This window comes from Ictalurus furcatus, chromosome 27, assembly GCF_023375685.1.
Source record: "Ictalurus furcatus strain D&B chromosome 27, Billie_1.0, whole genome shotgun sequence".
In the NCBI taxonomy this organism is placed as follows: Eukaryota; Metazoa; Chordata; class Actinopteri; order Siluriformes; family Ictaluridae; genus Ictalurus; species Ictalurus furcatus.
Genome location: NC_071281.1, coordinates 2,957,116 through 2,982,935, shown reverse-complemented (window position 1 = coordinate 2,982,935; position 25,820 = coordinate 2,957,116). Strand labels below are relative to the sequence as shown.

The 25,820-nt window shown below is 42.3% G+C and overlaps 2 protein-coding genes across 2 annotated transcripts in view; both read right to left on the bottom strand.

Moving 5' to 3' along the window:
• The window catches only part of rbm20 (RNA binding motif protein 20), a 42,736-nt gene extending 38,178 nt beyond the window's left edge, over positions 1-4,558 (bottom strand). The window contains exon 1 of the mRNA XM_053616742.1: positions 4,272-4,558. Within this exon, the coding sequence (XP_053472717.1) occupies positions 4,272-4,372 (101 nt within the window). The 5' untranslated portion in view covers positions 4,373-4,558. The remainder of the gene's footprint in view (positions 1-4,271) is intronic.
• Positions 4,559-10,041: 5,483 nt separating this feature from the next.
• Positions 10,042-24,684, bottom strand: smc3 (structural maintenance of chromosomes 3). Its single transcript, XM_053616997.1, has 29 exons — positions 24,488-24,684; positions 22,537-22,612; positions 22,230-22,268; positions 21,924-21,991; positions 21,627-21,698; positions 21,358-21,437; positions 21,202-21,280; positions 20,885-21,002; positions 20,338-20,513; positions 19,438-19,518; positions 19,131-19,295; positions 18,131-18,252; positions 17,253-17,466; positions 17,042-17,145; positions 16,486-16,585; positions 16,141-16,301; positions 15,703-15,844; positions 15,425-15,575; positions 15,192-15,342; positions 14,453-14,606; positions 14,178-14,336; positions 13,970-14,077; positions 13,724-13,832; positions 13,206-13,453; positions 12,435-12,647; positions 12,157-12,348; positions 11,872-12,049; positions 11,660-11,766; positions 10,042-11,499 (listed from the first exon to the last, which is right to left on the bottom strand). Exons 1-29 carry the CDS (start codon positions 24,500-24,502, stop codon positions 11,428-11,430), a joined length of 3,654 nt encoding a protein of 1,217 aa, XP_053472972.1. The 5' UTR covers positions 24,503-24,684; the 3' UTR covers positions 10,042-11,427.
• Between the last annotated feature and the right edge of the window lie 1,136 nt (positions 24,685-25,820).

Here is a 25,820-nt window from a genome sequence, read left to right as displayed (position 1 = left end):
CGGATACGATTCGAAAAAAGCGTGTGAGCAATCGCTCTAAAACAGAAAACGGAGCATCGACGGTGGGATTAACGGAAGAATGACTGTACTCCGGCGTACAGAGACGCGGCTGAGCCGACGACGAAACGATTTGCTGCACATTCTATGTGACCAAAAAAAAAAAAAGGTCTTTGTCCTTGCGTGCTTGCTTTAACGACACACAGCTGTGTTGTTTTGTTTTTTTTTTCTTCTCCCCGTGTTGTCTCTCGTAGTGAGCGCACGACGAGAGACAAACCGGCGGTGACATCACAGGATCACACACTACGGGACACAATAAATGCTCAGCTGGTCCGAGCTTTATCCGGAGCATGTGTAGCGTCACTGATCGCATTCCCACCACAAACCAGATCTCGTGCATCGAAAGCGGGATGTCTTTGAAGTGACTAGAATCTTCGTGAGCTCAGCTGTTCCTCGAGTCTCGTTCTCACGTCTGTTGAGCGTCAATATAAAAAAAATAATCATTAAATAAATCTATGGGAGAATGGGAGGATGAGGAGTAAGAAGGGGTGTGATGTCAGGGATATGTGTGTGTGTGTGTGTGTGTGTGGTGTTACCGGGTGCCATGCAGAATGCACGTGCTAAAAATAACCAGGTGATACCATGACCCCGTTTCTTCTCACTTATTGGCTGGAGATGCGTGCGACACTGAAATGATAAATCGCACGTATACGTAATATAGTTGTTGTCTCACACACACACACACACTTTCGCCAATCATATTTGTTCTCCACCCTTAAGACTTGTTACTATAGAAACCATACCACCGTCCGAGCAACCGGATTCGGGGAATGAACCAGCACCCCACCATGAATCCTTTCTCTTCGGAGTTGACCCAGACGCCCTTTAACCTGCCGTGTGTCTTCGTGACAGCGCGGCGACGTCCGCGGCCGCTCCGCTCCATACAGCTTATCACACATAATATAATCTGCTTCACGCCATGCGCAGGCCTTGGGAAAGGTCGGGCGAGAAGTAATTAAGACTTAGCTCACGTTTCTGGTTTCGTTTTACGCTCATCCCTACAGGGTCGCTCGAAACGGGACACGCACGTCAGCCGACACGCGCCCGCGACTCATCCGGGCGTGACCGACGTGATCACGCGGGAGACGAACGGGGACTTTTTTTCCTCGACGTTTCCCTTTAACTGGAAGATAGATCAGACACGTGACCTCAGTACGAGTTTATTCCATAAGCAACATCGCCCCATTTCTATTCCGGAATTTCACACCGATAGTACTAGTACTCATTCTGTCCCGTGTTTCTTCGGTGCTTGGACCCCCTGAATATCACAACTTTATCATCAACGTGACCCGCAGGATCGACGCTTCCTGCATTCTCGGCGGTTGGTTTCGCGACGTTGTGACGAAAAGGCGGCGTGAAGCGTCACGTCCGCGATGATTTTAACGTTTCTATATGACGTAGCAAAGCGCGTGTGTGTGTGTGTGTGTGTGTGTGGAAACTGGGAAATAAAGTGTAGCCTACTAGACATATTTAACGATCGATTATCATTTTATTTTTGGTTTGCAGTCCTGTGTTCAATTTTGGATTATTTGAGGAAAGCTTTTTTACGAAATCAGATAAGTACATACTAGTAACTAACAAGTAACCGATTAACGGCATCTTCACCTCCAAGAACATCACAGTATTTTATTTTTTTTTTATTAATAAAGGCTTTTTTGTTGTTGTTGTTGAAATAATTGAGATTATCGTCTTGTTCAGTCGCACGGACACATTAAAACAGCTTTCGGTACTCCCCGAAAGAGAGAAAAAAAAAAAAAAAACCCCACTCCAGCCATAAACATTAAGATTAAGCCCAGTTGCTTTTGCATGTCAAGGCAGTAATGAACACTTTCCGGGCAGCGACACTAAATCAGTTAACATCCAAAAGGCGCACACACTTGGGGAAAGTTAAGACCCACCGCAAATAGGCTGTTGGTAGTTGACAGCAGCTGAAGCCAAAGTCTTACACCTTTTCGCCATGTCAATGTGAGGAATCTCAATTTGACAAGAACGTCGTCGTTGTTGTCGTCGTCGTTTTTTTGGCAGAAACCATGAGCAAAGCAAGCAGAGATACTTTCGAAAATAGAAGCTTGAACTTCCATCGGCTAGAAACTTCCGAGTTGAGGGTCGAGTAAGCGAACAGGGTGAACACATCCGTCATCTGCAGGCTTCCATTTTAAAAGGGTTGGATTCTCGAATCAGGTTGGTCAGAAGGTCATTTTCTAGAACAGCGGCTCGGACGGTAGCGCATGACCGTATTAATCCGCTCGATCGAATACGTCGAGGTTTACTTTATTAGAAAGACTTACAACAAACCGACTTTTTCCTCTTCTCCTTCTTGAGAAATGTATAACCGCTGATATGTAAGGAAACGTTTATTTAACCTTTACGGAGTGAGGGCGTACTTCATTTTCACCCGAATACTCCACAGGACAGTGTCGCAGAGAGTGTTAAAGATCAACTCGCACGGCCACTCAGAAGTTTGCGAACCCCTGGAGCGAATATCACTCAAACACGCTTACAAACTAGGAAATAAAATTAAAAAAAAAAAAAAAAAAAAAAAATGTAGCCCTTATCTATAACATAGCATGGACAAGATTTTTTTTTTTTTTTTTTTTTTTTTATAGAATTTAAAATAAATAAATAAATAAATAAATTTTGGGGTTCGTCTCCACAGCTTTTCGGGCTCGGGATTGAACTTGAACGTGAATGTTTTGAACCTCTGGAGTATTTCAGCTTTATTTTATTCAGTCGAGGATCACTATTATCGCCACAGCGGGAGTTCTTGCTAACATTCCTCATTTCGTGAGACGTGTAATATAATAAACTTCATTCCTCGAGTCGTTAACCCGGTTCGTTTTTTTTTTTCCCCCGAATTTGATTGAAAACTCGACTGAAATATCGGATTTTATATCGAAGATTTGGTGGTGTCTGATTAATGTTGGGGATAAAGGATTAATCGTCGTTAATAATAGTCTTTCGATGATGTATTTTGTATGTTTTTAAAAAGGCAGCTGTACAACGACTGTGTAAAAGCAATAGTACGATTTAAAAAATGAAGATGAATACATTAGAAATGTGAATAAGAGTTTAAAAAAAAAACAAACAAACAAACAAACAAACAAAAAAAAAAACAACGGAACGGGATGTAAGGGATTTTGTCCTGCCATCTTACATCCTGTATTCGGAAAGCATTTCCTACTGAATTCACCTTCAGTAGTAAGCGCTCGGCCAGGGTGGATCCCGAGTCTATCCCAGGAATACGAGCGTGAGGTGGGAACACGCCCGGGGACGGGACGCCAGGGTATCATAACAAAAATCACAGTTTAGACGCCAGTCCACCTACCAGCACGTTTATTTTTTGTGGACGTGGGAGGAAACCGGAGATCCAGGAGCAACACTGAGGACGTGTGGCAGCGAGAGAGAGAGAGAGAGAGAAACCCGAAGCTGGAGACTCTGGAGCTCTGAGGCACTTAATAGATAATACATAATCTCCACTGACCAGAGCGCAAACTCCTCTATTTTTAAATGCAAGTGTAATAAAGGCTGCTGTGTTTTATTAAGAAACACTTTACAGTTATTCCGGAACGTTATTCAAACCAACGCCGATCCGATTCAAAGTTGATTAATCATCGACGACTTATCAAGGGGATTTTATTGCGTTTAAATACCAAATATGCGAAAGTCTTCATTTTTTCTTTCCTCCACTTTTTTTTTTTCCCATTTCCTGTGGATATTCAAGCTGTTTCGTGTAGTTAAAAAAAACGAAACGGCGAAAGAGACCGAGGAAGACCTAGCGTAGAATAAATTCATATCCCGTTTGCGTTCCTACTAAAATTCTCGTCGTTCAGCGTGATGGAACAGTAATTCGTTTTTTTTATTTATTCATTTTATTTAATTATTGTTGTTGGTTTTTTTTTTTAATTCAATATGGTCGCACTATTAAACTAAAGGGCATCCCAATAGTATGAACCCGATATTTGTCAATTTGTAAAAACCCTCCGTTTTATTTCTAAAGAAGGGAATTGGATAAACACTCCAGGAGAGCAGATAACACACGTGGAAAGCGTGAAATTGAATTTCTGGAAATATTCACGCATCACTTTTTTTTTTTTTTTGAGCTGGCAGTAGATACTATTTCGAACGAAGTCTTGATTAGTCAATCGGTGTCAATGTTTTTAAAAGTAAAATGTTTGGGGTTTTTTTTTTAAAATAAATAAATAAATTTCCCTTACTTCTGGAGGTGCTCGAATGAAGGCGCCGAGTCCACCGGGCCTGTTCCTTGCTGTTTGCTTTGCCCATTCTCGAAAACGTTCTTGTCCCAAGCTTGTTTCATGCTAGGAAACCACTTTCCACCTGTAGAACAAGAACTCGGATAAGAAATACCAACAGGAGAAGCTTCCCTATATGGTGCCCGAGCGGAGTGGGATTCCCGTCCCACTGAAGTCTGCTTTAGCTGCCTGCTCGCTGTGGCAGGTTTTTGGGTTTGTCTTTTTTTTTTCTTTCCCCCCCTCGCTTTAACTTTAAAGAGTCCAGCAAGTTGAAGGAACCGGCCAAAGCACGCGCTATACTCATAAACGTGGAACGCCGACTAAGAGGATATGACAGGAAGCAGGAGTTGAAAGTCTCTTGGCCGATTGGGAGTCCTGGATAGGACAAAGGGGGGGATTGATCCCCCTCTTCCAGCCCTCCTCATGACCCCTCCTCTCTCGCTCTCTCTCTCTCTCTCTCTCTCGAACAGCGCAGTGGTGAGGAATACCACACGTCCCAGGGCCGTTTGTCGTTCTCCTTTCAAGAAAGTGAACAGGACTGGAGCGGGTATTTCACCTAAAAGAGTGTGAGGAGTTTTCCGGGGCAAAACGTTCGTTTCGATTGCGTGCGACGACGAGAAAGCGTGACTAGATTCTGTGGTGTCCAGATCACAGGGCCGACATTACAAAGGCAGCTTACCTTAAATAATACTGCTAACCCCGGTGCTGGCAGTGTAACGACAGCACTAAAGCTCTGTCTGAGGATCCACTTTACACCAAGCATGTGCTGATAACACAGCTTTTTATAAACACAATCATTTCCTAATCAAGGTTTATAATAGCATCTTAATATCATATTTTGATATGATTTGATCCGTCGATCAGAGCAGTCTGAGCGAGTGACGGCTCTCGAGTCCTCGGCTTATCTCGGGTCCCCTAGATCGAAACACGCTTGTGAGGAAAAGTCATTGTTTAAAAAGAGTGGGAGGTTCTTAGCAGTTGTCGATCAAACGAGTGGGCGGGTATACAACAGCTTAGGTTTAATCCATACGCGGTTACGATCAAGTCCATGACAAAGGCTGAATCAAACAACACAGACACCGGATCCATCATGTCAAGGCGTCAACGCGTAAAGTAGTCTCACAGACTTCTGTCCAAGGTCCACAAGCTAAGAACGAGCCAAATTTACTTTGTCGCCAACGACATCAACACATCGCCTGCTTAAATGACTGATGGTGAAAGTGAAAGAACATCTGATAAACGACTTTGCTGATTTTTGGCACGAGGGAAGGGAAACACCGTGAACCCTCCGTCCCGGCAGTCGACACAACGACTTCTGGATAAAGCGCAAATCGTAGGGCGCTAAAAACGAACGAGCGTGGCCAGGCGCTTAATGGCTTTAACGACACAAGATATTCAATTTTAAGAGACGCTTAAAATAAAACGACCCTGGAGCTGTGAGGTGGCACCGCTACCCAAAAATCTCATCGTGTAACACAATGGCACTCTATCTGTTTAGTGCACCAGATATCCGGATACACGTATTGGGGATTAAACCCGTGGCCTACACCGGCGCTTCCTCAACCTCAGCTACATCACTCCAGTTCATAACTGCTCTCAACTAGAGTTGTGCTCTAAAAAAAAAAAAAAACGACAACTAGCAGCCTAATTTAAACCACCGTGACCCTGACCAGGCAGTTACTAAGGATGAATAAATGAATTTGACTTCTTGCAAACAATTTTAAAAACCTCCTACTCACATGATTCTTTTTTTTTTTTTTTGTCGTCTCAACCAGATGCCCCACCCGTGAACCTGTCTGGCAAACTTCCTAAAAATAAACAAATAAATAGTGCTCCCGTTATTCATATCTGCATTGGTATCTGTTGGGAACGTATTTATGTTCGGTTACGTCCCGATTATCTAATAGTAAAACTTTTTTCCCCTGTTTGAAACGACACCGTTTTGTTTCGCACTTTAACCCGTCCCATGACGTTCGGGAATAAAAAACGTAGTCCACCTTATCGGCGAGATCGGTGCGAGCGAAGGCGCCTCGCTTTCTCATTGAAGTCACGACGGTGCCCCAATGCTCGAGATCATTTTTCCAGAATCTGTTAGGAGTGCAGCTGGAAATGTCATTCAAGACGGGGGGGGGGGGGGGGGGGGGGGAGTTCTCAGACAACTACAGGGTTTTAACACACACCTGCCAAGCCGTTCAGTAGTCGAGCGATGATTATAAAAACCTTGCATGGGGAATTTGACATTAGCGTATCCTAAATGAGGTTCCAGCACCCCACCCCCACCCCCACCCGTTTTTGTTTGTTTCAAATGTTCTCGAAATACAAGGCTCGACGACTCGTGTTAAACTCTTTTGGAGTTTGTTGCTAGATGGTGGGTGGAGATGTTCAATTTACATGACCCCTATAAAACCGATTTAGAGCTCCCGCTTGTAAATGCCTCTGTTTGTTTTTTTGTGTCACAGGTTGCTGCGACGAGGGGTTTAACGTTACAGATGGAAAAAAATTTCCCAATGACACAACGTACCACACAATGTCACATATAATTCAGTGGGTCCTAAACGTTCAGTCGTAGTAGAAAACAAGAATTAACACACAAGCCAACGTCCAGCCCTGTTATGCTAATCAGGAACTTTTCTTCTACAAGTAAACACACTTAGCTCCTTAATACGGATTATTAAGCGTGATCGCGAGTCAAGAAGATCGACGAAGCACGGTCAAGATGAGGTACGATTCCCAAAGGATTACCGTGACGGCTCAGGGGTCAGTCTGAGTTGATACGTTACCTGGGAAAATGCTCCGACACACTTCACGTGGTCTGGAAGTTCAGAAACGAAAGAGGTGTCGATCATTAAAACGAAAATTCTTGGACAAAACAACCAGTATGAGGTGTGTGTAAGCAGACGGGGCTATACTACAATAGCAACTAGTCCAACGCCAAAGGATATTCACCTTGATGTAGTACCCCAGACCAGTTTAACGCATTCTCCTGATGACTGCAATATGGCACCTTGACTTCACGACTTCTAAAGAGTTCGATCGTAACGCCACTTCCATTCCCGCACAATCCTTCGGCCGGAGTCGACAACTAAGAACAAACACACACCTCGATAAACTTGTCATCCAGGAAGATGACAAATAAAAAATAAAAAAAGTGGCTGGATGGACCGGTAAGGGTCCTTTGAACGGGTGGTGCTAGAGATGGGTTTCAGCCTGTGAGCCAAACAACCCCGCTCCTCCCCTATTGGCTCGTAGTGGTACTGCAGCGGGACAGAATTCATCCCGGTGAAATAATCTCTAAAATGCATCACAACACTACTATCCACTGCTTCCCCCATTTTCTACTGACCCACTTACTTGATTTGAGTGTTGAATGAATGCGACTATAATTCAGCGTGCTGTTTATAGGAAAATAATCCACTTTAGGGTGGTAACAGTAACTCTTCATCACAGCACGCTGTCATCGATTCATTTCCTATTACACACCCCTATGTATTTTCTTCCTTACATAACATTAAGTCATTAACATTAGGACACACAGCGAAAGTATTCGCACTGAGATTTCTGTGATGCTGTTTATCGCTTAATGGAAACACTTACCTTTAATACCTTAGCTTTTTCTTAACACAAACACTTACCTTTATCTAATGTCTATATTCATGACCATATGGTCAATTGTGTCCTTTTGGCTTGTATCTTACACACATTTTTTTTTTTTTTTTTAGCCATTTCAGTTCAATAAAGTGAATCTCAGCTGTTATATCTGAATCAGAATCATGTAAGGAAAATGACTCGGTTGTTCAGCTCTGGTTGTGCTTACAGACATCACACCTGACAATAAAAGAACAAGACAGGACATAGACAACACTAGTAATATACCACAGGTTTGCTGTGAATATTAACCTGCGTGATCTAGTCATATGAGTCCAATCATTCGGCACACCAATAAGTGAGCCGACTCCCTCGGCTCCCACATGACTCGATGCGATTTTTCGTCTTCGGAAGATTATCGCTGGAATTGTTTCAGAGAGTCTTACCCTTCTTTCTCAAGCACATGTAATGTGTATCTAGAATAAAAGAGAGGGGGGAAAAAAAACCAAGAACATGTGCGAGTCTCTAAAGAGCCGATTCAACTAAAAGAACCGACTCGTTCGCAAACGACACAGCACGTTCGATGTAGCAAGCTAGCTAGTTCACTGCATCATAATAAACATGCACTACAGCAAAGTATAATTAATTATTACTATGAAAATATCTTTTATAAAAATAAATTTATAGCGAACAATACATTTTTGTTGTAAAATATTCATCGTGTCGGAGTCTATTAGCTAAGCTAGCTAACCACACGAGAGCGTCCGCGTGCACCTCATTCAAACACGCACGTGAAATTGTTTTTATTCATCATAGACGTCACGCGAGCACTCAGTAACACAACATATTTAGATATTGGAATATATATATATTATATATATATTGGGTTTATTCAAACATTTTTGTTGTAAAAAATGATTTTTGCTCCTAATTAAATACTAATGAGTTTGTTCGTAGCATTTTCAGAATAATTATATCCTAATTAAAAACTTTCCAGGGTTGCCAGATCGTGACAAAACATGAATAAAATCCAAACTTTTTTTCCCCCCCAATTCTATGCGTTGTGTAATGTAAACAATCAAACTTTAACCATTATTAAAAACCCATTTTTCCCTCTAAATACTTCTATAAAGGTCCTAAACTTGTGCAGTTATGTGCAACAACATGAATTAAAGTTACTGTTAACATACCAAAGTTGATTATTGTTTCTATAACAGTACATTTCGAAGTGTTTCATTCCCCTTATACCACAGCACTTTGACAAAGATTACAATTTGTTTTAAAAATAAAGTGCAGCACGTCATAGTTTCTTTGAGTTACATTGAATGTCACTGAGCATTCCTTAAACAGGTTCTCGTTTACGTTATAGTCGCTCTAAGCGGTCGTTCCATCACCCCCCTCTGGGTTTTTTAATCTTTAAGACAACACACCACAGCTTGTCGTATTACCGAGAAACCACAAAGCGTAAACGTCTCTGTCCAGATGATGTCGGAAAACCTTCGGCTTTATTTCTGACCGTTACACTGGAGCACCGACACTGGAGACTCCTTCCATAAATGCAGAAAACTTCACCATGTCGACGATTAAACTTTTTTAAATCTGTTCTCCGTTCCCCAGGCTCCATCCGTCACAGCTAAAAAGCTATTTCCCCCCACATTTTAGCTTTGACTTGTATTACTTTTATTGGCACATTTGTAATCGCCATCCCTTTACTCTAGTTTTATACACTTTTAATTATATTCTGATTAGATAGGCCTACTCGTTTTTCTTTTCCGACACAGCTACTAAAACGTTTTAGTATCGGCCAATACGATACCCATCGGATACAGTTTCCTTTAAAATCTACTCAACTTAAAACCGTTTTTTTAACCGAAGCACTTTTTTAAAAACTTTTTCACATGAAAGTCACTTACATTAAAGTACAAAACATTTTAAAATGTATAAATATAAAATCGATTCTAGTAATACTCTTTTTTTCTGTCACTGCTATTATTTATTAACAAACTTTACTGTTTGATTTTCTAATTATTTGACACTGTAAAGCACTCTGAGCTTCCTTATAAACGTATGAACGATGCTCAGTAAACAAGTTTAGAGTATTGTGTAATATATATATATATATGTATGTCACTGAGTAATATGATACGGTAACATAAATCATGTTTAGTGCAGAATTTATTTTTAAAGACTTTTTATCACTTCTACTTGGAGGATAGCGGGAGAAGGAGTTAGTTTCTGTGGCTTTTCTTGGTGATTACGGCGCAGCAGTAGCAGCTCAGATGGCTCGTGAGGAATGCTGTTCTGGCGCGTCCCTATGAGCTGTACACAGAGAACGCATCTGTTAGCTCAGCGGGCGGCTCGTTAAACTGCCAAACTTTATTGACACACCGACCCGAGAGTCTGAAGGGCAAGGGCGCTCGGTGGGAGAGCCAGCAGTCATGGGTTCCACTTGGCACCTGTTGGACGACAAATTTACTTGTATGGAGGAGACTGTCACTGCCCCCCCCCCCAAAAAAAAAAAAAAAAAAAAAATTTGAATAGATTTATGCACGGGGCCGGTGACTGCGTGTCAGGCTGGTCTGGATGAGAGAGCTTGGACTACTGCGCATTACTCACTTGGTGTTGCTCTCCTTTCACTACTGCATATGTAGACATCATCCTCCTCCTCCTCCTCTCTCAAAAAGCAGTGCCATCATCTCCAAGACTGTAAACCATCTTTGCTGACCTTAAACCTTACGTTGATGTGTGTGTGAGAGCTCATCCTCCATTTTCTGTTCCACATCCATCGGGCTGCAGTGGCATCACTTCCTGCTGTGCCGTAGTAAAACCTGCTATGAGAAGCTTTACAGCACAAGGCAGTTATCATGATATAACATTTTAAGACCGGTTATTTTTATTTATTATGGAGCTTATTATGACATGCAGCACAGCTGAGGACGATCTCGCTGTACCACACACACACACACACACACACACACACACACACACACACACACACACACACACACACACACACACACACACACACACACACACACACACACCAAGAGGCGAGGTAAGAGAAAAAAATAAATCATTGTTACATATATCTGGCCATCTTTATTTCTGAGTAACAGTAGAGAACAAATTAAAACAAAGTGATTAGGTAAAATAAGCTGGATTGAAATGATCTAAACCCATCCTAAGGAATGCAACGAGAAAAAGAATAATAATATATAAATCCAACATGACTACAACATTTAACAGCTGATTTTAAAAAAGTTTGAGACGTTTTGAACACGTGTCCATTGCTGTTCCATTCTAATGTTAAACCATCCACGATGCAAATGAACTTTGAATAGCACAACACATTCTGAATATAATAATAATAAAAAAAAACAACATGCTTTTACTTCAGTGTTTAACAAAACAAACAAACAAACAAAAAAAAAAACCAAACCCAAACACCTGACACTTCGTTCACCCAGAATCGTGGGAATCACGGGAACGAAAACAGAGAGAGATAAAGAGGAAGAGGGGGCAGAGTCTTCGTCGCTTAGCCGTGAGTGGTGTCATCCTCCACGAAGTCCTTGGCCTGCTCGGCAGAGATCACGTCAATGTGACTCACCTGAACATGCAATAAAAATAAAATAAAAGGTTAGAAAAAACAAACACTCTTCCTACACACACACACACACACACACACACACACACACACACACACACACACACACACAGAGAGGAGTGACGCGGACTCTTTCACACGTTGCTACTTTAACGATCGGCACCTTGTTTCTGAATTTGACTCCGTAGAACTTGTCCGCTGACTCCAGGAGCTCGGGTCTGAAGGTGGTGGTGATGAACTGAGCGTGCCCCGCTAACTCCACAATCATATCTAAAATAAATCAGTAAATAATATACAGAGTGTAAATAACACCTCAGTACTAATAATGCATGTGTTAGAAACGATGATGATGATGATGATGATGAGGAGTCTCACCTGACACGGCTTTCCTGTGCTGAGCGTCCAAAGCCTGGTCGATCTCGTCAAACAGGTAGAAGGGGGCGGGGTCGCACTTCTGGATGGCGAAGATGAGAGCGAGCGCCACCAGAGACTTCTGCCCTCCAGACAGCTGCTGCATCTCCCTCATCTCTCCCTGCTTACCTGTGAAGGACACCTGAGACCGGAGAGAGACGAAACAAACGAAACCCTTCTTGCTTAAACTAGCAGCAACAACACCACCACTGTCTAGAAGTTTGTTATAAACACAACAGGCACTCTTACTCTGATTCCGACTCCTGTGAACTGGTCGACGCTGGGAACGCTGCTCTGGGAGGCAGAGCCTCTCTCGCTGTCAGCTCCGCCCTCCCCCTCATCCTGCGATTGCCCCCCCTCGGCGTCACCTTTCTTCATCACCAGAGTAGCTTTGCCTCCTGGAACTAGCTTCTGGAAGACCTCGCTGAAGTTCTTAGACACCTGCAAAATTGGGAATTGTGGAACCCGACACTATGCGCGAACACAACGCGGGTGTGTATAATAAAACGCGCACCATTTTAACACACCTGTTTGAAGGTGAGCTGGATTGCCTCGTATTTACGCAGCTCCAGGACGTTCATGAGCTCCATGATGGACTTGTAGCCCCTGTCCAGCTCGTCCTGCCTCTTTATCAGCTTCTCCTTCTGCTCAGAGAAGTTCACGAACTGGTCCAGAGCCTTTTTGTTCACGTGGCTGTACTTCTTCAGCTCCGTGTTACACTGCTCCAGCTTGCGGAAGAGCTGTGGGAGAGAAGTAGAAGACATAAGGAGGGGGAATAAAATAAACCGCACTCACCTACCATGAATCCACACTAAAAATCGACATAATTTACAATATGAGCGCTTTATAAATTACTACAGACGCTCTTACGGCTGAAATGCAACTAGTTTTGAGCATTTCAACCTTAGAAACTATTTTTAAAAAACAAAATCAATAAAATACGCATTCTCTGCCTGTTAAAACAGAGTCCTTCGACACGTTCATAAATAGTGTTTTAATACACGTTCTGACAGATATTTGAAGCTGCAAAAAGGACAAAAATGTCATGATTCTCAACGTCCCCCTTCATCACACTCTTCACAGAGAGACGTTTACATAATAAGAGAGGAGGATAGAAGAGGGGGCATAATGAGGGTCTGAGTCATTTCTGTGTAGGAGGGCTGGGACTGTGTGTGTGTGTGTAGAGAGAGAGAGAGAGAGAGAGAGAGAGAGACACAGAGTGGGGGTGAAGAACGGAGCAGTAAGGGGCTGCCGAACACATTGACCGACGTGACGTGTACAGGTGCGAGAAGTGTCACCTGTTTAAGCGTGAGCGTTTGGTACTTCTCAAAGGCCTCCTGTGGCAGGGAGCCGAGCTCGCGGATCTTCTTCATGCACTCCTCCTTCTTCTTCAGCAGCATGCCCTGCCGGTTGGTCATCTTCTCCAGCTCCTTGGTGTCGTGGTTGATGGCCTCGTTCTGCTCCTTCTCGATGTTCTTCCAGCGCTCCATGCTTTTTATGTGGTCCTTAATCTCCACCTCAGTCTTGTCGATCAGCGTGTCCAGGTCTGAGAGAGAGAGAGAGAGAGAGAGAGAGAGACCACAAATACATCAAATGCAAGGGGTTCCCAAACTTTTCCAAAATGATCAGTGCACTCAAAAGTATTTAAATAAATACAGAATTTTTTCGGTAGGTTTCGAGGCGACACGGGAGGTTTTTAAATTTCTGTAACAGGAAATCTGATTAGCGTTAACGTTCGATAGTTTATAAAGTTTAGAACAGTGCACCTTATTTTAAAACGCCACGCATTTCAATTCAGTGCTTTCTCTACACTCACCCTCTGACCGGGCCATAGTGTCTTTGATGCGTTTGTTGATACCGTCCAACTCGGACGTAGTGGCTGTGAGGACAGTCCCTCCTTCGGTCTCTCTCAGTTCGTTCAGCTCCTAAAAAAAACAAAAACAAACACCACACCGAATTGCATCCGCAGTTAGTAGGCGTTCTTACTTTCATTTTACTCTACAAGGAAGAAGGTCACCAGCAGTGCTTGGTGTGTTCTTAGCTTGGCTGAGCGTGACCTCACCTGTTCCACCTGGTCGAGGCGTTTGCGCAGGTTCTCATTCAGGTACGTCTCCACCCTGGTCATAATGCCCTCTAGCTTAATTCTCTCGTTCAGCAGCTGCCTGTTGTCCTGCGATGATGAAAACAAAAAAGATTTACGTTTATACGTATAATAATGTGTGGCATGAAAGAGTCAGGGTTAAGGAGAGCTGGCTGAGGTGGACGCGTACCTGCTGCAGCTGTCTGATCTCGTCGTTGAGGTCGTCGACACGACGCTGGTCCTCCAGGCTGAGCTGAGAGAGCAGGTCGGTGCCGAGCTCGGCCTTCAGGGACTCCCGCGTGCTCTCCATGGCGTGAAGGCTGGCCTCCAGACTCTGCAGACTGCGTTGCTGTAGGAGGGAGGGAGGGAGGGAGACAGGGGAGAATAGTTTAATGAATAGTTTAATTAAGAGAGGGTGAATTAGTGTTGTGTAGCGTAGGAGTGTAGCATGTTAGCGTGTCGTACCTTCGGCATGAAGGTTTTCTCTGACTGCTGCCTTTTCTCCTTAAGCATCTTCATCTCGGAAAGAATGCTGTCCCGCGAGGCCTTAAACTTCCTCTGCTGCGTTTCGATCTGCTGCATCTGGTTCATCAGCTGATCGATCTCGTTATTGATGCGTGCGCCGGGGTTAAGGGTTTAAACTACTGCACTACTACGCACGTATAAACCTCGACTACAGACCTGCGTTCGTTCCTGTGCTTTTAATCCGATATAACGTCGCGTCTATAAATACAAACGGATACGATTGACTTGTCAGTTTTCCGCAAATAGCCAGAGCTTCGAGAGAAGACTGTGGGGTTTAACGTCACCGTTCCATTGTGAGGACGCTGAACAGGTTTCTAAGAATAGTGCACACACAAAGCGGGCAATCAAAAGTGAGAGCCTGGGAATGGGATATTAAAAAAAGAAAACGCACCCTGCTGTGTCTGACTCACCACTTCAGTCTAGGACGATCTCTGCGTTGCTTGGCTTTAACCTCTCCCTATCCGGGATAATATTCTCAGACTGTTTTGAGACTTTTCAAAACACCACGAAGGTAAAGTGAAATTATATATATATATATATATATGTATGAAAACATAAAAATCTCTTAAAAACTCTTTTTAAAGTTTTCCTGAACTTTCTATCCGATACAACTGTGTATCCAACAACACCTTCAACAGACCGCATTATAAACTAGCAATGCATCGTGGGAAGGATATGTTCGATGTTCCTGCGCAGGTTTTCGTTGAGTTTGGCCTCGAGCTCGGAGAGCTCCTCCTCGGCTTTGCGCATGTCCTTCTGAAGCTCCAGACGAGACTTCCTTGTGTCGTAGTACCCGCCTGTGAGAGCGCCGCGGTGACTCACCTGGTCTCCTACACACACAATTTCAATGATTTATTTTAAGTGCTCCGATGAACAGCTCAGAACAGTCGCTGTTTAATGGCGGCGGCGTACCCTCCAACGTAATGCAGTCCATGGTGAAGGCTCGAGCCAACTGCGTGGAAACCTCCATACTGCGACAGATAAGGGTCTTCCCAAACACATGCTTGAAGGCTTTATCGAAGTTCTGACTGTAGCGTAATTTGCTGATCATCGGGATGGCGTCCTGGGGAAAAGGAAGGACCCGGAATTCATTCATTTATTTATTTACTTTAAAGAAGAAGAAGTAAAAAAAAAAAAAAGGTTTCGTTCACTATACAAAATGTTTTTTTTTTTAATTATTTTTTGCTTACGTTGGTCTCGGGGTAGGCGGTGTCCCGGACGTCCAGCTTGCTGAGGGGCAGGAAGGTGACCTCTCCGGGCAGGTTCATCTTATTGAACTCCATCAGGATTTTCGTGCTCACCTCGTCAGTCTCTACGATGTGGTAAAACAACCTGACACATGCAAACGCACGACAGTGAGCGATTCCTGATACGTTACACACCTTTAGCCAAAATTATTATTATTATTATTATTATTATTATTATTACTACTACTACTATTTCAATCAAGCACACGTTTAGCTAACGACTAAAGAGAAGTCAAATTCAGATTCAAAAAGACCTACAAATATCACATCCTGTTTGTTTCAAATGCAACAAAACAGTTTACTATCCTAAAATGGCTGACGGCGAGTATTAGTTTAAACGCTCCGTATCGAAACCATCACGGCCGACGTTTTGTGGCTCACCTTGTTCCCGCGGTCACCTCCACGCAGGTGTAGAAGGCGGGCTCGCACTCGAAATTGTTCATGACGATGCCGTGGTACCCGTTGATGACGTGCTGGTTGATGCCTTTCCGGCGGAAATGTTCCAGGACCTTGTTGATGCTGTCGATGCCGTTCAGAATGGCCTGTGAGAAGAGGGGCAAAAAATAATTCATTAATTAATTAACCAACTCAATTTAATCTGTGAAGTGCTTCAGAATTAATTGCTAGGATAGCTCGATGGGATAGATTACAACCGTAATTGGGATCCAAATTTGCAGTGTGTGAGTGAACGAACGAGAGAGAGAGAGAGAAAAAAAAAAAAAACACCTTTCCCGTTGCTGCGCGTAGTAGCTGCTGTTTTTTCTCCAGGTCTTCTCTCTTGGCTGCCAAGGCCTGCTGCTCTGCATTCTCCTCTCTCCACAGGTAGCTACAGGAGCAGAAGCAGAGTCACGCACACACACAATCAGCTCAGGAACACTATACTTGGCATTTAGTCAGGGAAGCCTGGGGTTCCCCAGGAGGTCTTATGCTACAGTAAAGCCTCAGTATTTTCAATACAGAGTCCATGACTCAGATTTAATAAATATCACACCGTCAGGGGGAGTGTGTGAGCGCTGACGAAACCAAAAACAAACTAAAAGTCACACACACAGGTAACCCCAATATGTCCTTCACCTCTGTGAGGATATACTGAGGTTGAAGCTCGAGTTTGGAACTGTAATATATTACACCTGGTGCTGGTATCCGAAATCGAAATTCTGATTTTGTATGAAAATATTATAAGAACGCGCGAGGAAGACGAGAGACAGAGGGAGAACATAAGGAAGAAACGCCAAGAAACTCGGGGGCGGGGGTTTGCGGCTGTTCGGGCCGTCGCGCTTACTTTCTCTCGCTCTGCAGCTCGTCCTTCCTGTTCTTCACCTCGTAGTACTTCTTGTCCAGCTCCTCCACACGAGTCTTCACTTCGTTCAAGTCTTGGTCCAGTTTCTAGAACAGAGAAAAAACAAACAAACAAAAATTAGTATAACACATCATATGTGTATATCGTTAAAATCGAATGGCTACATACGTTACAGTCTAAACATGATTCATACATTATACTGCTCCAGGTTCTTCTCCTTGTTGGCCTCGGTGTCCTCCAGGTCTTTGTTGATGGCGGCGATTTGCCGCTTCTTGTCGTTAATGGCCTGGTCGAGGGACTTCAGCTCCTTTTTGATCCACTTGTCTCTCTCCTCTTTGGAGGTGAACTGGCTGCCACGCCCCTGCTTGGCGTACAAATCTGTGCGCTCCTGAGTGGCCTGGGCCAGCCTGCGATCAGAACCAACAGGAACAGTTAGTTTTCCAGCAGAAAACGCTTTTGAAGTTCCTTGTTTTTATTTTCTGCTGAAAACAGACATCCCGACATGAGCACAAAAAAAGTTATACATTTTAAAAATAATAATTAATTAATTTCCATGTTGCACATAGCAACGCGTGCCACGCCCACCTTCGTACCACCATTTCTGACAGACACTCTGGCGTGCCTTACTCCACGCGTAGCACGGCGATTAGCCAAAGATTACGACGTACAGTACAATTTATAGAGAAAGACACGGCGCACATTTTAATCGTTTATAGCTAGATTTAACGTTATGGAACGACGTCCGAGAGACGTAAACATTCAAATAAAAGGTCTCAACAAAAAAGGGCACCGCATCAACGATTTTACGTTGCTGAAAAATCCATTCATCATCACTCACCTTCCAACCAATCAGAATCGAGCACTCAACCGCGCAGTGGTGCACGCTATTATAATAGCCGAATAGCAGATTAGCTCCGTTTAACTCGTTTTATTTGTCCTAGAGTATATAACATTTCCAACTCATCGTGTTATGTACTCATTATTGGTTAACCAATCCATTTCCCCCCAATTCAACCCCATACGAATCATTCTTCCCCAACAGAACGCTGGAGAAAACACCAGGGGCTTCACCTGGCAATGCCTCTCTCCTCTTTCTCCTTCACCGTATTGAATTTGGGCTCCGTCTCCTGCAGCTCCTTCTGCTTCTCTTCAATCTTCTCCAGCAGCTTCTGCCTCTCTTTCAGCAACCGTTTCTGAGAGAACAGAGCAAACATCAAGCTCATTGGACATTTCATTTCCTATTAAAAAAAAAAATATATACAGTCGCTAGACATTTGGAATTTAAAAATAAAACACTTTATACAGATGCTCTAGAGGATCCGACTGCTTTCTGAACAGGTGGTGTGTGTGAGATCAGAGCCAAGAATGAAGGGTAATGAGAAATCGCTTTCCGAGCCAAACTGGAATCACGCTCAGCAAACAAACAAAAACAAAAAAAAACCCAGAAAGGATGCGCTTCATGCTCTCTATCGCCACGTCATCAATCCGGCGCTGAGCCAGGATGGGATACAGGGTAGCATGCGTATTTCAGTGTGTGTGTGTGTGTGTGTGTGTGTGTGTCTGGACCGCTGCCCTGTGTAGTGTGTGTGTGTGTGTGTGTGTGTGTGTGTGTGTGTGTGTGTGTGTGTGTGTGTGTGTGTGCGTGCGCGATTTGTGACGCAGACGGGGACTCTGTCGACCCTCTGTTCTGTATTTCCTGCCAACACTTCCCACAGACATCAGAGTTTTTATGTAACAGCTTCATCCAGACCGATACGAACCAGAGACGCACGTACATACGACCCGTACATACGGCGTGAAACTTTAATAAATGCATTAGTAGTGGTTATAACGTACAATGTCTGGCTGACTCCCCGACCTTCTTTTCCCTGTTTCAGAGCCACGTGATGAGAAAGAACAAAAACAGGACGACGCCATTTTACACGATCTCGCAAGCTTATTGGCTAAAACTTGTCATGTTTTTGCCATCTGTGGAATTTGTTGTAGTCAGTAAAGGAAAATAATTATGATCAGTTAGGTGAGTCAGTGGCTTGGTCTGTTAATCCGTGTGTGCGTGTGTGTGTGCGCTGACCCTCTGTTCGCTGTTTCCTGCCAGCTCATCCTGCAGATCTTTGGCTTTGAGCTCCAGTTTGGTTCTCTGCTTGATCTGCTCCTGCCGCTCAGCGCTCAGCTGCTCCTTCTCCTCCTTCATCGCAGAGATACGAGCCTTCAGCTCTCGCACGACTCGCTCCGTCTCCTACACACACACACACACACACACACACAAACCGCATTACATAACATCAGCTTAAACAGTACACAAACTATCCGACATATTGAAAAACCACAATGTCAACGCATGACATGACGTGTTTCACTCGAATCGCTCGACACGTTACCTCCACTTTGTCTCTGGCATCCTGCTGAGCATCACGTAGCTGCCTCGACTTGTCCCCGCACGTCTCTCTCTTAGAGGACAGCTAGAACAGACAATACGGGAATTAACGACAACTTCGCTTTCAGACGTGTTCCTGTCACGGGTTAGCGTTAACGGACACCGTGGCTAGAACTACATCTGCACACAAATAAAGGAAAAGGAAACCGTGACTATAACGTCCACCTGCAATACAAATGAAAACTGGATAGAATTTCAGAGAATTAAATTTCTGTTTTCGTATTTTAAACATTGGGGGTAGGGGATGTCTAAAAACAGGTTGAAGGGAGCAGATCCATCAATGTTGCCAAATCTTAAATGACCAGTAGATGGCAGAGTAACCAGTATTAGTACTTCTACTTTATTATACATGTCTATATATCCGTTAGTACTTTTAACAGATTTATTTATTACTGCAAACTAACAATCAATTTGGAACACCATTAATGTTCGTGAATTAAAGGTAGAGCGATAGACAAGGCAGACAGAGAGATGGATGGATAGGTAGAATGACATTAGAAAAGGGAAACGATGTAATGACACTGCAGATATAACAGATTTATTTGTTTATTTTCAATTTAATAGGCAGGAAAAGACAAAGCCCGATATGGGATTTTTATTTTTGAGTATGATTAGCATGATCTTAAAAACTAAAATGATACTAAAACTAAAAACAAACTAAAAGTAATGATTTTCAAAAGATTAAAAAACAAAATCAAAACTATTTACACACAGTTAAAACTAACTGAAACAAAACTGAGCAAAACTAGCAACATTTTTAAAAATACTATAATAACCCTGGTTCCTGTATGGCAGGGTGAGAGTAGCTCAAGTATAAATTGTGTTTATGTGTGTGTTTTTTTACCTCGTCGAGCTTGGCCCGAGTCTCGTTGAGCTCCTGATTGTAGATGGTATACTCCAGTGCTCTCCTCATCTTGTCCCATTTTTGGTACTGCGCCAGCTCCTCCTTCTCGTCCTCCAGCGTGTGCAGTCGCTCCTCGATGTACTTCAGCAGCTCGTTGATCTTCTCCCTCTTTCCCTCTGCAAACAAACAAAAAAAATATACCTAATCTGAGCGCTTTACGTCGTGTAAATCGTAATTCGCTTCAAAAGTTCGCGTTCCTCTAAGGAACTTCCTTCGGACTCGCCAAAATGAAATCGAACGAGTCTGTAAACTGGTTCCGAAAATAAATCGGATGCACGGATGGGAAGCGAGTCATCTAACCGCCTGTATAACGATCACAGACTCTTATTTACACTTGGACATTTCATGCATCTTTATATCTTAACTACATCCCGAGACCGTTATCCAGTTGGACATGATCACCGTTTTATGCCGTAAACGTTTAAACGAATTAGCTTTACCAAACGATTTGGGAGTGCTAGCTGTTATGGCATGTAAAGTTTATAACCTGTCTCCTTCATTAGTGAGATACTCTCCTCCTTGCGCTCGTCGTACACCCGGGTTCCTGCCACCTCCCTCAGGAGCTTCAGACGCTGGGAGTCAGGAGCCGTGGCCATCTGGTTGATCTGAACACACAGCAATCGAAGGTGCCATATTGTTTATTACAAAGGGATCTTCACACATATACATTTTATTTTTTTTACCCAACCTCTACCTACTGTACCTGCAGCACATGGGTGATCATATTGAATATTTATAGAAGCATTTCTAAGTTAAATTTAGCCGCTACGCTGCGTTATGTTGCTGTAACAGAAGCTATTTTACCTTGCCCTGCTTTACGATGTAGTAAGGGTTACTGCGGGAGAAACCTGCGCTCTCCAACAAGTTCATCACATCGTTCTTCCTGAAACACACACACGCAGAGCACGTCATCGGTCTGTCACTTCACAGAACATTACCTGAAAATCACTCGATACTTACGTCACCATCTTCTTATCGAGGAAGTACTGGTCCTTTTTAGCTCCGATGACTCGCCGCAGTGAAACCTCCTCTTTGTCGATCTGATGAGAGGAAGCACCGTTACATTACCCGTGCAAAACAGTCATACAGGTGACCGCGTCAATGCAAAACATGCACCGCTACCGTACTGAAAACGGCAAACAGCATTGCTCACTCTCACACACACACACACACACACACACACACACACACACACACACACACACACACAAGGTACAGGGATTTTTTACCGGAAGCCTGTTGTCGGAGTTGTCGAATATAATTTCCACAAAAGCAGAGATGACTCTGGGGCCAGTGCCCTCCTGCGCGCACACACACACACACACACACACACACACAGAGAGAGAGGACACATTTATATTATAACATGTTTTTTTCCCTTCATATTTGAAAGAAATAAATATTATAGTTATACGTTATAGATACAAATAAGTAATGATATCATTATGCAATTCCGATCAGAGCAGTGTGTGATCTTTTGAAGCGCTTGTAAGGTCTAAGGCTGCTGAATTAACAGGGTTACTGACATGCAGCAGGGCCAGACGCTGCTCGGGCCGCAGGTGACTGAACTCATCGCTCAGCACAAACTGAATAGCTGCAAAAAAGGAGCAAAAGAAGCCGTGTCAATAGGAAAACGTTATGCTACACCCACACCATCACGCTATTACAAGAACAGCACTTTCTTCGTTACAGAATAGAAATTAGCACAATGCTGTCTGAACGGGTTTTTTTTGTTGTTGTTAACGTACTGAAGCTCCCGAACGGAAACACAGACACTATAAGAACACAGAGCTTCTATACTTCTACACAGCTCGAAGACTCGTGGTGCTCACCGTAAAAGAAGTTACTCTTTCCAGATCCGTTTCTGCCCACTGTAAAAAATAAATAAATAAATAATTTTTTAAAAATCCAAGCAGAAATGCAAATGAAAATAAGCTCGTTAATTCCAGCAAATCAACCTCTAAAGACTTCGTGAAGAGCGATAAAACTCACGGCTTCGTGTCATGAATATAAAACATGTAGCCATTTTGTTAAAACAACAATAATAATAATAATAATAATAATGATGAAGTTGAATAATGCACCACTTTTCCAATCAACTCTATATTAGTCAGAGAAATCGGATGAGATCAGACTCACCGATCACGTTGTGCTTCGAGCTGAAAGGGTCCACCACAGTCTGGTCTCGGTAACTGCGGAAGCCCTGGATGATCACCTGGTGAAAGATTATCACACAAACAAATTGGGTTATTTGTGCATCTGTAGTGTATTAAAATCAATCAATCAATCTTTTCTGATATTTGTATTTGGTACAAGACAAATCCATTTTATTCCAGACTAGTGTTGGACTAAATCTGCTACATTACTCAGATTAGTGGAGAAATAACACGATACGCTGGCTGTATAATCACCACACAACTCGAGATCATGTTTTCACATCGCGTTTTCAAAGACGACGGCAATAAACACGGCCATTTCACTCCTTCACGAAGTACACAAACATTTCTGCCGACTTCATTTCAGGAGTAGTGGTGTGATACGGCCTCGTGTGCGGAAGCAGCCATATTATTATAAATAATAATAATAATATTATTATTATTCAAATATCAAATCAAACTTCTTCACTAGACGAACATCAGAGCCAAAACATTGCGGTTTCCGAGTCGGACTGCAAAATGTTTAGCAGTTCAACCTCGCTGACCAGCCAGCTGTCTTTCAAAAAAAAAAAAAAAAAACCTCCGCTGTCGTCTTGATTGTCGTCATTATTCTTAATCTCAAATCTACAGCTCCGATCTTATATTCTTTACTAATCTAGAAAATCCAGAAGGCTGGTACACTAACCAGAACTCCTGGTATGTTACGAGGAGGTTTTTCAAATTCAAACGCTAACTATAACACGAATAGCTTAGCGCTCGCTGAAGGACATTTTGTCCGTTTTTTTTTTTTTTGCTGAAGTACACGATTGCAGCGTGTCAGTGACTCCTAACTTGTCTCACGGACATTCCACAACATTAAAGGTAACAATAAACAGACAAAAGCTGTCATTCTTTAACAAACGCAATGTACCTAATCGTTATAAAATTTACTGCGGAACGTATAAGAGGAATAAAACATTTGGCAATGGGCTGGTACGGGAAATAATCGACTCTAAGGTGGTAACTAACCCTGGAATCATCATTGATTATTTTCCAACGACAGCACGCGGTTATGGGATTAAATTTCTGTACAAAGAAGTTAAAAGTATTATGTTATATCATACAACCTACGAAATTTTGGTTCGTACTTAAAGATGTAGAGCAAAAATATTAAGATTTTAATTTTATCTTCAAAATTATGAATAATAAACCGGGACTTAATTTTGGTAGTCTTTCGACTTACCATGTATTAAAATGTTATATAATTATAATATTATTAAAATGTTTAACAAAGTTTACTATTTAATTATTAAAAAAAAAAAAAAAAACTTTTACTTGAGACATTAGATAGCCAGGAAACCAATAACAGAGAGAAAATGTGAAATATATATATATATACAAAATGTTAATATTATTATATAATAAAGTTGTTTAATTAAAAATTTGGAATGAAGATATTAAAGTGTTTAAAGTTTACCACAGGGACAGGAGAAAACAGACTTCGAGTAAAAAAAAAATGTAAAAAAAATAAGAAAATAGAACCGTGAGAACGCAATAGAGTATTTAAGAAACTGTTAAATGACTTTAAATATAAGGAAAATGCGTAATTTATTTAAATAAAAATCATTAATAGTCAGGATTATTCTGGTGAACTTGTCACCTCAGGCGAATTACTAATGCAAGCACGCGCGCTTCTTCAGTTCTGCTGTATTAGCATTAGCATTTTTCCTCAACCGAACAGCTACCATAGCGTCAAAGCTAGCATTCTCTAACTTGAAGTTCTTTATTAAAATTATCTAAATCAACGCGTTTGGAAAGCTGACATATATATACACTATATATAATTCGGGCAAAAATATATATGTATATGTATAAATTAATCGTATATTCACAATAACAACCTCAGCATTAGCTTTAGCATGAAGCTTAGCCGTTAGCAACTCCATTCACTTTACCTGTTTGATGTACATGATTTCGCCTGTCGCGGTTCACCTGCCAGACCAAAACCGAGCTCCGCTCGGCACCCTGCTTCTCCTCCACCTCCTCCACACAGAGAAGAGGGGTTATGAAGAAGAAAATATCGCGCACTTTAATAAATCCAGATTCGGTGCATGAAATACAATTTTTTTTTCCTCACGTAAACAGAAATAACAAAGAAAATGGCGGAGGGGGCGGGAAACGATGGAAGATCTCACTTTACTGACTGCGCGGGGATGGGCTCAGTGCACTGACTTTCTTTATCGCTCGATAAATTCTAAACGTTCAAATGTGCTAACGTATAAACAACGATTTAACGTTTTTAATAGTTGGTAAAGATTTAAATGGACAATAAGAGGACGTTAGATTAATTCCCTCATCTTTATACAACATCACACCCCTAGTTTCAGATGTTGGTATAACCCGTATGGAGAGCGCTTTAGGCGCCAATATGAGACTGGAATTCCACTCAGTGAAGGGGATTTTTATTTCTTTTTTTCCCCACCCGTATTTCAATAGATCCCGCCTCCGAAATGCGGATTGGCTACTCACCGCTCATGTCGCACTCTAGGATTGGGTACCAGTTTACAAACATTCCGCGATTGGACAATTCATCTTTCCATCAACTACCTCAAGGTGGTGGATTTGACAGAAAGTCGATTAAGAAAACATATATATACATATATATTTAAAATTTCATTTAAGGTTTATTGACAAATCTGTTCAGTTAGTTAAAGTTATTTTAAAACCACTATCTTTTATACATTGCACCACTATAATGGTTTTCCAACACAAAAAAACAAGCTCATATATAACTGTAGGAAAGGTTTCACTCAGGACTGACGTGAAATTTGCTGGTTTAAGTACCCTAGATCAAGTGAACATAGTAGTCCACTACAAAGGTGGCTCAAATTGAAAAAGTGAGCACTTTACAACTCTCAGAGTCACAACAGGGGTCACTGTTGCATTACTTTGTTATTGGGAGTTAGCTGCCTGGTGTGGTGGCCTGGGAAGACCCTTTATATGGTCAACATTTTAATATTTTCTACTATATACAGTTTATAATCCGTAAAACTATAGACTCTCCTGAACCAAAACATATTTCTCAAGCACAAGTAAATCCCTAGTTTTTATTATTTTAACACATTTTAATAGCATTCTGTTTACCACCAACAATGAAAATTGAACGACCAACAAAATGAAGATTTGTCATCGAGAATGGTTAGGGATTTGGTTTGATATTTAAATATTTTTCTTTCCTCGGGCATCCCACCTCCCACCCATGTCAACGAAGCTCCGCCCCCAGGACGT

Coding starts and splice junctions, on each gene's coding strand:
- smc3 (XM_053616997.1), bottom strand. Junction 14,078..14,177: donor AGATCAGACAGCTGCAGCAG/GTACGCGTCCAC, acceptor TCATCATCGCAG/GACAACAGGCAGCTGCTGAA. Junction 11,500..11,659: donor GAGTCAAATTCAGAAACAAG/GTGCCGATCGTT, acceptor TTGCATGTTCAG/GTGAGTCACATTGACGTGAT.